Genomic DNA, 12,089 nt, shown 5'->3' with positions numbered 1-12,089 from the left:
GGTTTGGGTTGGAAGGGACCATAAAGCTCATCTGCCATGGGCAGGAATTCCTTCCTCAAGGCCAGGTTGCTCAGAGCCCCACACAACCTCTGAATGTAAGAGCAATTTATGTGAGTTGACCTTGAGCGGACACAGAGATTTCACAAGACACACATGGAAACTCAATCTCTTTATTTTAGTTCATCAGCTCTGGATTTGGACCCACAGTCACAAGCCCCTTGCTCTCGCACATGCTTTCAAAGCAAGCATCCCTATGGAACACATCCCAATGGGTCTTTGATCAGGCACCTCTGCAGCTGCCTTCCTCTGTGCATGGTGACCTCAAGAAAGGTTTGTGGGTGTGCAAGGCAGCAGCAAGGGCTAACGTGTTGGGATGGGGAAAGATTCTCAGTGGATGTGGCAGTGGCTTGCTCTTGAGCTGGCCCTTGTGCAAGGATGGGACCTTGGCCAGTCCACACCAGTGATAACATCACCTGTGGTGTGTAAGGATCACCCACAGTGCTTCCCTAGTGATTCCCACCTCTGGGAGGGCCTGTAGGAAGAAGAAGTGTTTATTCTCAGTAAGGCAAGGTCATGTAATAGCTTTTATTTTTTGATTGCTTTTGATTTTCTGAATTGGTGTAGGCCAGTCTTCATTGCTTTTGCTGAAGGCTGCCCTTGCATTCTTTTATCTGGGTGATCTCAATAGGAGTTGGTAAAGTCCCATTTGCTGCCAAACAGCACCCACTGGCAGACTGCTGACTGCATGTGTGATTCCTGAGAGCAGTGAGAGTTTGTTTATGGGCTTTGAGTCTATTCTCTATGGTGGAAAAGGACAACATTAAAGAACCTCTTCTGAAAGTCACTGTGATGTTGTACAAGAAGTCCAAGCAGAAACTGGAGGGAAAACGTCTTAGAAGCTTCCATGTGCATATCTACTGCTTACTGCATCTTTGTTCAGCATCACTGACCCTCCCCAGCCCCCGGGGTGGGGGTCCAGCTTGGCTCAGGCTGTCACGTAGACCTCCAGGAGCCCGTTGATGGAGTGCATGCGGTAAAACACAGCCAAGGGGAGGCCGAAGTTCACGATCACAAACCAGGTGGAGTAGCCATAAAATGACCTTTCTATTCCATTCTCAAACAGGGGGTGAGACCCAAATGTGGGCATGATCCACAGCTGGAGAGATGTGAGGGAAAGAGACACAAGTCAGAGGATGACAAACTGTCCCCTACTTGCACCCTAATCTCAGCACTGGCTCAAGAGTTGTAGGAATATTTAAGGAGTATCACAGTAGTCACCTTGCCAGCGAGGAGAAGGAAAATCCCACACTTATGCTGTTGACTCCTTGCTCTAATTCAAATCCTGTTGAATCCCTGGAAACCTAAAGACAGCCCCATTCTGCCCCAGCCTGCTTCTCTTTCTACGGGGTTTCATTGTTTCCCTGGGCAATGGGTTTTCACTGGATTAAGGCTGCAGTGTTGATTCAAGATCCCAGACCACAGTGTACTTTATTGTGTGAGTTTCAAGCCTGGACACTCATGTTTACAGAGACTTAATGCTGGTGCCTGACATTTTCATTCATGTTTCTCATGAAACACCCTTAATAAGCCTAGTGGGGGTTTTCTCAGAGGCTAAAATCTTGGCTAGTAAGGACTTAGTAGCTGTCTCCTCCCATGAAACACAGTAATACTTGACTCTAAGGGTAAAAGAGAGACTTTCTAATTATGAGGGTGGGGTATTATCAGCAAAACCAGTCGTGGCTTTCCTCACCAGTACTTGAGACTTGGTGGGCAAAGGTTTTTTGTTTGGAATACAGAGAAAGACAAAGAGGTCACGTCTGTGTCACAGGTCACCGTGGCTCAGCCGGAGCTGTGACAGAGCAGAGAGCACAATACTTACTATGATGTTGCACAGAACTAAGAAGAACGAGATCTCCCTCAATACTCTTCTCTTCCAGGTCAGGCGAGAGTAGGTTTGGATGTAGGACAGGGAAAATTTCCGGATCTCCTGTCCCAGCTCCAGCACGCTCATTCGTCTCTGGCTGCAGGCTTCACAATTCTGCTCTTCTTTAGTGTCTTCCTCCTTTTCCTCCTTGGCGGGAGGTGTCTGGCTGTGCTCCTGTACGCTGTCCTGCGTGCCCTCCTCTTCCCCAGGCAGCTCTGCAGCCACCGTGTGCTGCTCACAGTGTCCGGCGTGCTTGGCCTCATGCTTGGCCTCAGCTGCTGCTACAACGTGCCGTCGGTGGAGCCCATCGATGACAAAAACATTTTGGCTGATGTTCTGAAGGATAATGAGGACAGAGTAGGCCAGGGCCAGCCTGTTCAGCAGGTCTCTGCGGTTGCTGGCCACCAGGGCCACAATGGAGAAGTAGGACATGCAGATTTGGCCAAGGGCCGCGCTCATCAGCAGGACCACGTCCAGGCTGCGGGTTGGGTTTTGCACTGTGTCCAGCTCCTTTTTTTCCAAGGCATGGATGATTGTCCCAACCACGGCACACACACTCATCAGGGGCAGGAGCACAATGTAGTAGGTAAAATAGATCACAAGGATCTGGCGGCTGGGGTCCAAGCTGGTGGCCTGGATCTGGTACATCATGAAAACACAAGCCCCGATGATTACAACACAGGTGCCCAGCACGGGCCCAAAGAGCACTCCCTTGAGCTTGAATCTGGGCCTCCTTTCCAGGCTGTGGTGGTGGCTGATGCTTCTCCCCACGTTCTTCCATATGACGTAGAGCATGGAGGAGCAGATCAGGCTGTACTCGGTGTTGAAGGGGTAGAGCAGGATGTAGCCCTTCTGGAAGACTCTGCAGATGGTCGTGTTTGGGCATATGCACAAGGCAGTCTCATTGCCTGGAGCTTGAGAAGAGGAAGGTGACAATTAAGAGAGGGATGACCTGGATGTCACAGCTGTCTTTGGGAGTTTCTTGAGTACAGGCACAACATGTGTGTCTGTGCCTCAGAAACAGGGATCACAAGGAAGTTATTTGGCTACTGCTCAGTCCTAAAGTATATGAGGATTCAGAATAACACAGCTTAGCTAATGTCTTTTCCTATCTATGGTCAACACCACAGGTGCTGGATAAGAGACTCCTCTTCCTTCACAACAAAGCTTTCTCTATTTCTCCCCCTGGAATATTAGATTCCCCTTTACTCCTCTATATCCTCACAAAGAAGACCACAGCAATTACACGAGCCTCTTCTAGTCTGGCAATCCTGTGCTTGCAGTTAGTAGGAAAAAGTGAACAAAAATGCTAATTCATGGTGGGCTTTTCCTTTCCTAGACCTCAGTTTTAGGGCTTCACAGCAGATCCCCTCCCTGCAGGTGAAGATCCTCTCCCCTTGCAGCCCATTTCCTCGAGACAACCTCCAATAATAGGGAAGTTGCAGCATTTGGGGAAACTGGAGATATCTGAATCACTGAGACCCAGAGGGTCTCCAGAGGAGTGCACCAGCACCAAGCCTGACAGAGTTCAGAAGTGTTGGACAATACTCTGGGGCACACAGTGGACTACTTGGGAATGGTCTTGTACAGGGCCAAGAACTGGGCTTGCTGATCTTTGTGGGTCCCTTCCAACTCAGTATATTCTGTGAAATGTTCTTCTAGAAGTCACCTATGTCAGCCTAACACCAATGGGGATGCGAAGAAGGAGCCTTGCCTGTGAATCGCTCCTCCACCTCGCGCAGCTGAGACTCCATCTCCATGTGCAGGGTGTCGTTGGTCACGGACAGGAGCCATTCCAGAAGGTTGGTGGCTACGGCGACCATCAGCCCACACCTGGGAGGAGACACAGCACTTGTACAATGTTTGGAGATGGTTCACAGCCAGCGTGTCCTTCCCCTCTCGCTGGCCCACGCACAGATTTGAGCACAGATTTGTGCCTGCTCTACCTGAGGCCCGTGGGGTGTGTCTTTGCATAAACACACCTGAGCATATTCCCACTTGCCATTGACAAAGGAGCAGGGCAGGCAGTGCCTGGTGAAACTGGTCTCAGCTGGGACATCTCCCAGTAACAGGAATGGGGAGACCCCCCCATCACCAGTCTGTGAGCTGGTGCCTGAGACGGGCAGCAGGAAGGCGTTTGGGAGGAAGGAAGAAGCTTTGCAGCATTCCAAGGCACAAAGGAAAAATGAAGGGAGCTGGTGAGCTCAGTTCAGTGGAGGGAGGATGGATCTGAACAACGCATAGTTTGGTTCCTGTGTGACCCAAAATATAAGGTCTGTATAGGATCAGATGCACACATTTCTAGCAGGAATCATAATGGACATCACAGGCAGAAAGGAAAAGTTTTTTTAGAGCAGTAGAAGGCATTTTTTGTCCTTGTTTTTTACCTGGTGAAGTTGTGCTGGACTTGAATGCAGTCCTTAGAGTGATGCCACAGAAAGTAAATCTGCAAGTGGAGAACAATAACACTGTGAGCAGGGTGAGGTTGGCAGTTGGCTGCACACATGGTGGAAAGAAACAGGTAGAAAAGAAGGTACAGGTCCAAACAGGAGCAAAGCTGCCTCTGTGTGAGGGTGCAGGAACACGTGTGCACCTGCACCCTAGTGCTGAGGCAGGTGCTGGCATCCTTGGGTGAGGGCAGCATTTATGTGTGACTGCACTGAAAGCACATCCCGGAGCTCTGTGCTCCTCTGTCCTGTTCATGCGGGTATTTGCTGCTGAGGTGGGAATTAGTTTACTTTTCAAATATGCTTTGGGTCTGTAAAGAAGAAGGGTGGTGTTGAATAACAAGGTGAAAATGGTGTGAGATATCTTTGTGTGGAAAGGATTTTGTTGGGTGGATGGATTGGCAAGTACAAAGAGGAGCTGAGGCACAGACTGGTGCAAAGACATCTCTGGCAAAATGTGAAATTTCCTCTCTTGGTACTTTGTTTCAAAGCAAATTCCTCTGGATCCTATGGTATGTCAGGTATTTCTAGGGTAATTTTTGAATCTTTCTCCCCTGTCTCTCCACGTGGCACACAGGGAGTGCAGGCAGCATTTGAAGTGGTGTGTGATGCTTTAATGCTTTCAGTGCTCAGGAGAATGCCCCATGTTCGTTCACCTTCCCACATCTCCCAGCTTCCCCCCAGCCCTGGAGCTCCCAGGAAAGGGACAGAGAGAACAGACAAGCTTACAGAAGGGTAATGTGCAGTACCTGGGTGCCAATAAAAAGGATTGCAACGACAGGGAACAAAATTTCCACATTGGATTTGCAGCGGACAAGGATTGTGCTGTAGCCAATCTCAAACACATTCAGGAGGATGCTGCAACTGCCAAACAGCATCACTGCCCCTGCACAAAGAGCAAAGGACCAGTAAATAAACCCAGATATGTCTGTTGAGCATCTGAGCTTGTCTGGGGATAGGGGCCCTTGTGCTTCTTGGATTTGTGTGGAGCTGGCAGTCTTTCTCCTGGAATTCTTATGATTTGAGGAGAGGAGGACAAAGGAGAGCCTTTGTCCTGAACCTGAACCTGACTGCGTGCTTTGACTGGTTAAAGGTGATAGGAAACTGCAAGGTATTTTCTTGTGCTTGGATGAAGGTGGGGATGGGGGTTTGGGGCTTTTCTGTACAACCTGAAATGGCAGGGGTAAGTTAATGGTGGGTCATGCTTTCTGCCTTGTGGAGGAAACCTGCAATGACCACAAGTCTGCTAAGGCTTGTAGCAGTCCCATCTGCAGTAGTTGGAACCCTTTGATTGTTTCTCCCTTTTGCCTTGGACATGCCTCTGCAGCTTTAGGTACACAAGTACCTTGCAGCTTCCTTCAATTGATTCTCCATGCTTAGTTAACAAGACAGTGCCTAATTAAAAACTCCACGATAGACCAGAGGCAGGGCTGCTGCGGGAAGGGTAATTTCTCAAAGTGGGGCAAATACTGAAGGGAAAATCTCCCAGGAAAGCCTGGGTGTCACTGGGATGTGACTCAATGGGTAAGAATCCTTCCCTGGCAACAAGGCTGCGGTGATGTTAAATGAGAATGATGGTGACATAGGGCCACTGGTGCTCTTGGATAAACACACTTCTCAAAGTGATCCTGCCTAAAACCTTTCCTATGGTTTTTCCCACAGTGCTCAGTTGCTGCCCTGGAAAGGGGTTATGCCTAGATTTCTCTTTGTGAAGGGACCAGAGAGCAAAGTTTGACTGGAGGCTGAAGGGAAGCCGAGTTTCAGGCTTTCCTGGCTGCTCTGCTTCCACTCTGTGGCACCCACTGTGCCCATCAGCCTGACAAGAACTGGGAATTTCCCAATGCCCTAACTGCATATCCTACAGCTTCCAGCTCTTCTAGTAACAGGGGGAGAATTTCTTTGCCTTCCAAGCCTTTGGAAGAAGGCATGAGAGAAAAAATAAAAGCAGAACTTACCCCTAACCCAGATGTGTCCAGCGTGGGTGTCCCTGTAGAGCACGGCGTGTGGCTTCCGGCTGGTGCCCATCAGGTAGTAAATAATCCAGAACACGCACAAGACCTTGAGGACTGAGAGCAGGATCCAGACATCTGCCAGAGTGATGGCCACCCTGTTGAAGATCATGCTGCTGATGAAGGCGCTGCCCAGAAACACCACGTTCATGGCCAGCAGCCCTGAGAAGAGCTGCCCAGCCTTCTGAGCTTGCCGGTGGCTCTGCTCCAATGAGGAGCAGTGACGGTACAGCCAGAACTTCTCATAGTGGATTGTGGTGGTGTCTGCTGGGACTGATGCTGATCTGCTCTTGCAGTGATGGCAGGGCTTGGAGACTTTCTTGTCAGACATGGCTCATCTGCCTGGGGATCACCTGCTGCATTGAAAACAGGGGAGGTTTAAAGGAGGGATGTGCTGAGATGGGAGGCTGTATGCTCTGCTGTGAAGGCCACTTCACTGTGTGGTGACCTCCCTTCCTTGCTTTGCAGCTTTTCCTTCCTTCTCCAGAAGCTGGATGAAGGGGAAAAGGAGATTGGTTTTTAGCCCAGGTTAGGCATTAAAACTTTCCCAGTGGACAGAGTCATTGCAGGGCACTGGGGAAAGGCCCTTCTGCCAAAACCTGTCCAGAGACACGGGATTGTAGTGGGTGTCTGATACCTGTACCTGCCCCACAGTACCAGGAGCTGCTGGGACCAGAGGTGCTCAAACCATTCCCACCCTCACCTTTCACAGCTTCTCCAGCCCTGGGTTCAGGTTTTCTCCTTACCCTTTGTTGTCGTAAGGATTAGCTGGAAATGAAGAGCAAGCTTAGACCTGCTTTGAAATTCAGAGCTGTTTGATTTTCAGTCGATGGGTCCAACCTCTTCCTTTTGTTTGTGCACTCTGAGAGTTACAGGCTCCCTGAATGGTCACACAAATTGTGGCAGAGTTGGAGAGAATAAACAAAGGATCTGTAAAGCTTGGAATAAACTGCTGGGAGAAGATCCAAACTCCCACCCAGGTGGGCTGAGACTGGGAAAAAATCAGTACCTGTTTTTCTTTGTTTTGCCCCTTGTAGCACAAGGCCGTGAGGACACTGACACGGAGGAGCCGGAGGGATGGGCCTAGGCTGACAGTCAGAGCCGGGGAGCTTTTCCATCCACCTGCCGGTAAAATCTTGGTGGGGCTGTACTGCTCTTGAGAGGGAAATCTTGCTGACATAAAGCAATCAGGCAACATCAGCCTCTCTATAGATTTGGTACATGGAAAGATGCTTTCATTCCAGAGCGTGGCTCTGGTTGTAGTGAAGTGTTGCCGTTCGAATTTATTTTATTGATTCCTTGTTGAGTGTTTTGTTCTGTTGTACCCCCCTGTTCTCCCTGAGTTGGTTTACCCCTGGGTTTTACCCTCCCTCACAGCCGTCCCTCATGCCATTCCCCGCCCTTGTTCCAGCTCTTTCCCTGCCTGGCAAGGCAACCCAGCCCCTTTTGTTCCCGAACCTTCCCTACCACTCAAACCTCGGGCCAATCCATGTCTGAACACCCCTCTGGAATCCCCCTACTCCTGGAAGCCCCATGTGCCCATGGGGCCCATCGTCTCCCCCCTCCTACCCCAAGTGGCCCTAGACACTGATGGAATCCCCTCAGTGCTCCCCTGAGGATTCCCTGTTAGTTAGCTGTTTGTATCCACCCCCTGACTTGTATCTGCGCAAAACCCCTTGCACAATAGAGCAAGGGGCTTTTTGTCCTGCTCCCTTTGCCTGGAATGAATTGTTCCTTATGGGACCTCGAAATGGAGAGCCTCCTCCTTTCTCCTCTGAGTTTTGTGGCTGGCAGCAGAGATTCAGCATTTCTTTATAAGTTGGTAAGTTTAGAGGGTTCATTAGGAGAGGATGGACCTCTCCATGGAAGGACAAGAATAATTTGTGTGTCCCAGAATGAACCCCCAAGCCCTGAGTTCCTTGGCACATCTCTTGGTGGAGATTGATCCTAAACTCTTCCCCATTTTTCTCCAAAATTCTCCTAACTTGGTAGCAGAGGGGCAAACTCCCTCCTCTCTTCTAGGACCATAGTGCTCCAAAGGGAGCTCAGAGGCCACAACATCAGCAGGAAGCCCGTTCAGGCTGCACCAGGAGGCACCCAAGTGCCCAGACAGGACTGCCCACAGAGGGAGCCGAGCCCCTGACCCCTGTGCTGTGCCGTGCTGTGGGGAGCAGCCCAGCCCAGCCCAGCCCTTACCTGCCCGAGGAGCTGGCCCAGCCTCGGGCGCAGCCGATCTGAAGCCGGTGGCTGGAATGGCACCAGGATGCACGGGAGAGACTCCGACAGCCCAAGGTGCAGACAGGAGCCGTCAGGGCTGCTCCTCACTAAATGCAGCCTCTGCTCCGAGCCCATTGATTTATTTTCTTTCCACCTTGTTTACTTTGTGTCTATTATTGTCATTTCATTAATTACTCAGTGGGAAGCTCTCAGATCTGCCACAGGCAGCCAATGGGGAGCAGCTCCTTTATGCACCTGCTGTGTTGCCTCACACCAACAGCTCTGCCAACTGGTAAAACCACAACGGTGGTGACTAATTTGTGCCATGGCTCAGGCAGGTGTAGAGCTAATCTCCTGGCACAGGCTTGTGTTGGGAGTGCTTACCCACACTGCTTCAGCCAAAACCCATTTGAGTTCCCCACTCCCTTGTTTTTTAGGTAGATCCTAAGATATTTTTTCCCTCACGCGTACAATTTCTTTTTGCTTTTATCCAGGGGACACATCTTACCCAAAAGGTAAAGCTCGCAGTCCACCCCTGCACTGGTGCAGGAATGACACCAGTTTGATGCCTTTTTGGCAGAAAGGTGCTGCTTTTGAGGGTGATAACTACAACCTACTAATGCTGATTTCAGAGTGAGACCCACATGTGCCAGCCCCACAGTCTTGGCCAAGTGTGGTCAGGCATGCTTTAGGTCCAACCTGTGCTGTTCTTGATCCCTCTCTTTTTGCAGGACAAACTGATTCTCACTTGGGACTCTGTGGTGAGCTGATGCCCCAGGTTTTGTGGCTGGCAGGAGGGATTCAGCATTTCTGAGCTGGTGAATTTAAAGGTCCATCTTGGCAGGAGAGGACTTAATTGTGTGTCCCAGGATGACCCCCCAAGCCCTGAGGTCCTTACAGCTGGCAAACACATGAGCTGGGAGTTCAGAGCCATGAAATAATTCCCAAGAAGCTGATTAGGGGTAGGAGTGGTTGGGGGAGCACAGGTTATCGTGTGTGTGGGGATGTGACGAAAGGGGTGGAAAACCAGGCTGAAAGGGCCCCATTTCTGCTGGGTGAGAACACCCGGTGTGTGCTGGTGCAGCCATTGTTTGATGTCTGCCTGCAAAAGGTCATGTTTAATGTCTGACCAAACCCTTGCAGTGCTGTGCTGGAGCCCAGGTACTCCAGTCTGGGCAGGTGTTCATGAATACCCATGCTTGGATTTGTTCTGCCTTCCCCCAAAGCATCAGCATCTCCAGCCTGTCTGGATGGCCTACTTGGATGTCCTTGCTTCCATGTTTTGAGATCCCCTGAGTGCAATTGAGCTCTTTCAGGGGCCTGGCTCTTTTCCAGGATCTGTTCCAGAGATCAGCAGGGAACTGGAATATCCCAAGAGCCATTTGGTGGCCTCTGTTGGCCAAAGCCAACTATTTCTGTGCAAGTCATTAACAAATCTAATCTTTTTCAGTGCTATGATCCTAAATTGGGGTAGCCATACAGAAGTAGGAAATGGAGGCCATGAGTCTGGATGTATCCTAAAGTTTGGCTGAAACTGGAGGTTTTTCCTTCAAAGATTGGTCTGAAATAAAATGCTGGTGCCTGCTGTGATTCAGTAATTTTGTCAATGATACTGGGTATCTGTGTTGCAAAGATGAGGCATCCTTCCTAGCCTGACTTGCCCTATCTTGGCTTTGGAGCTGAAATTGAACCCAGAGGAGTTTTAAAGCTCTGGGAGATGGGTGAATCCTTATTTGGTCCTTAATTTGAAGAAGAGCAGCTATTTTACTGTTTAAGTAAAGTTTAAGTAAAGTTTAAGTAAACCATTAAGTAAGCAAGTGTGCAGGGAAGAAGGTGAGTCCAAGTCACTGGATCGATCACAGGAATCACTGCCCCGGAGAAGCTGCCTCTGCTCACAGGCTGGGAGAAAGCTGGTAAACGTTTGGAGCAGTGTTTGCCCCCCTGCTATCAGCAGTGTGCTTATTAATGGTGCTATCTGTGCACTCAGCAGTGATAACAGCCAGGCCAGGCCCAGCAGGTCAGTAAACAGGGCCTGGGAGGAAGGAGCTCCGTGCCCAGCCACCGTGTTTGCCCAAAGGCCACCTGAGGAACGCGGGGCTCCTCACATCTCCCCGGCCAGCCCACGCCCTTCCTTTGGCACTGATAACCACGGCCGTGACGTCTCCTTGGGGCTGGGAGTGAGAGGCGTCTGGGGTCACTGCAAAGAGCAGCTCCAGCCAGCGTGGGTGAGGGTGAGCTGTGCTGCACTGCCCAGCTCTGCCCCTCCATCTCCTCCATGGGTTCTGGGGGTACGGCCTGGCTCCCCTTGTGAGCGGGTCTCTATCTTCCCTGGTCTATCTTGGTTCAGGTCCTTTTGACCTCCTGCCTGCACTGAGTTCCTCCTCACTGCTAAGGACCACTGGGAAATGCCTCCTCTGCCACCACCTCCTGACTTGGCTCTCAGCACACTGCTGGAGCCAGTCCTGCTCACAGGCACCTAGTGCTGCAATCCCATCCCTCATCTCCAGCCTTGTGACCTTCTCAATCCATCCCCTTTCCATCTACTGCACTGACAGTAATAATTAACTCAGATTCCTCCCGTCTGGGACACACCTCAGAGCAAACCACCTAGATAAATAGTGTTTTGTTTTGGTTTTTTTCCCCTAATAAAACAAATCTCGCCCTCAAATAACAGATGATTAAGAAGCAGAGGATAGGATGCAAAACCCAGATGGGGTGGGATGATGCCTCAGGCCTGACCCTGGCTATGGCCTTCCCTGCTCTTTTCTGAGCAATGATTTCTGATCTCCTGCTCTTCCTCTCTTCCCTCTCTTGCTGCTCGCCCTTGCTGGCTCTGGTAAGGGTCTGTCAGGCCAGGGTCTGAATTGAGACCTTTTTGACTCTCACATGGTGTCTCAGGTCTTGGGACTGGAGCAGCCAAGCTCAAGCAGTGCTGAGCTCTAAACCCTGCCAACCCATGGGGAGTAATTTTTATTTGTGGGGTTTGGGGTTCCACCAAACCTCTGCAGCCCAGCAGTTGCTCAAATCCCTGGGAGGCCAAAGTGGATTTTATACCAAAGTGGGCAAATCTGGAAGCTCCTGTGAGGACCTGGTGCACCCCATGGCAGTCCATTGCTTTCCTGTAGCTCTTCATTTGCAGTGACTGCCATTTAAACAGTCACCCTGAGGCACGTCTCTGTCCTGGCTCCCCATCCCTTAATGGGAATGGAATCCCTGCTCTATAAGGATGCTCTGGCAGGAGCAGTTAGCAAGATGCTGCTGGTGGCTTTGGGGCCCAGCCTCGTTCTTTGCTCTGACAGGCTCTCTGCTCAGCCACCTCCTGTGCCTCAGTCTCCCTCCTCCCAGGCAGGAAGACAGAGCTACCAGAAGTGCTTTTCTGCAGGGATCCGACATGAGGATGTGTGTACAAAGGGCCAAGCGTGATCCCTTCCATAACTTGGGTACTGTGTTTGTGGTGTCCTCCCCTTCCACCAAACCCTCCCTCAAGAAGAT

At 50.6% G+C, this 12,089-nt stretch overlaps 1 protein-coding gene across 1 annotated transcript; it reads right to left on the bottom strand.

The window, feature by feature from the left end:
- Positions 1-188: 188 nt before the first annotated feature.
- On the bottom strand, positions 189-6,782 carry OTOP3 (otopetrin 3). Its single transcript, XM_005495595.2, has 6 exons — positions 6,327-6,782; positions 5,121-5,257; positions 4,312-4,370; positions 3,639-3,757; positions 1,880-2,832; positions 189-1,156 (listed from the first exon to the last, which is right to left on the bottom strand). The coding sequence occupies exons 1-6, from the start codon at positions 6,709-6,711 to the stop codon at positions 986-988; spliced, it is 1,824 nt and encodes a 607-aa protein (XP_005495652.2). The 5' UTR covers positions 6,712-6,782; the 3' UTR covers positions 189-985.
- Between the last annotated feature and the right edge of the window lie 5,307 nt (positions 6,783-12,089).

Source organism: Zonotrichia albicollis, chromosome 19 (assembly GCF_047830755.1).
Source record: "Zonotrichia albicollis isolate bZonAlb1 chromosome 19, bZonAlb1.hap1, whole genome shotgun sequence".
In the NCBI taxonomy this organism is placed as follows: Eukaryota; Metazoa; Chordata; class Aves; order Passeriformes; family Passerellidae; genus Zonotrichia; species Zonotrichia albicollis.
The sequence above is the reverse complement of the archived record's forward strand: the minus strand, read 5'-3'. Positions and strand labels throughout refer to the sequence as shown.

Bases quoted from the DNA above. Each gene is read 5' to 3' on its own strand.
- OTOP3 (XM_005495595.2), bottom strand. From the start codon at position 6,711: ATGTCTGACAAGAAAGTCTCCAAGCCCTGCCATCACTGCAAGAGCAGA. The intron at 4,371-5,120 runs GTACTGCACATT...CTCCACTTGCAG, and splicing joins TCCTTTTTATTGGCACCCAG to ATTTACTTTCTGTGGCATCA. The intron at 2,833-3,638 runs GCAAGGCTCCTT...CTCAAGCTCCAG, and splicing joins GGTGGAGGAGCGATTCACAG to GCAATGAGACTGCCTTGTGC.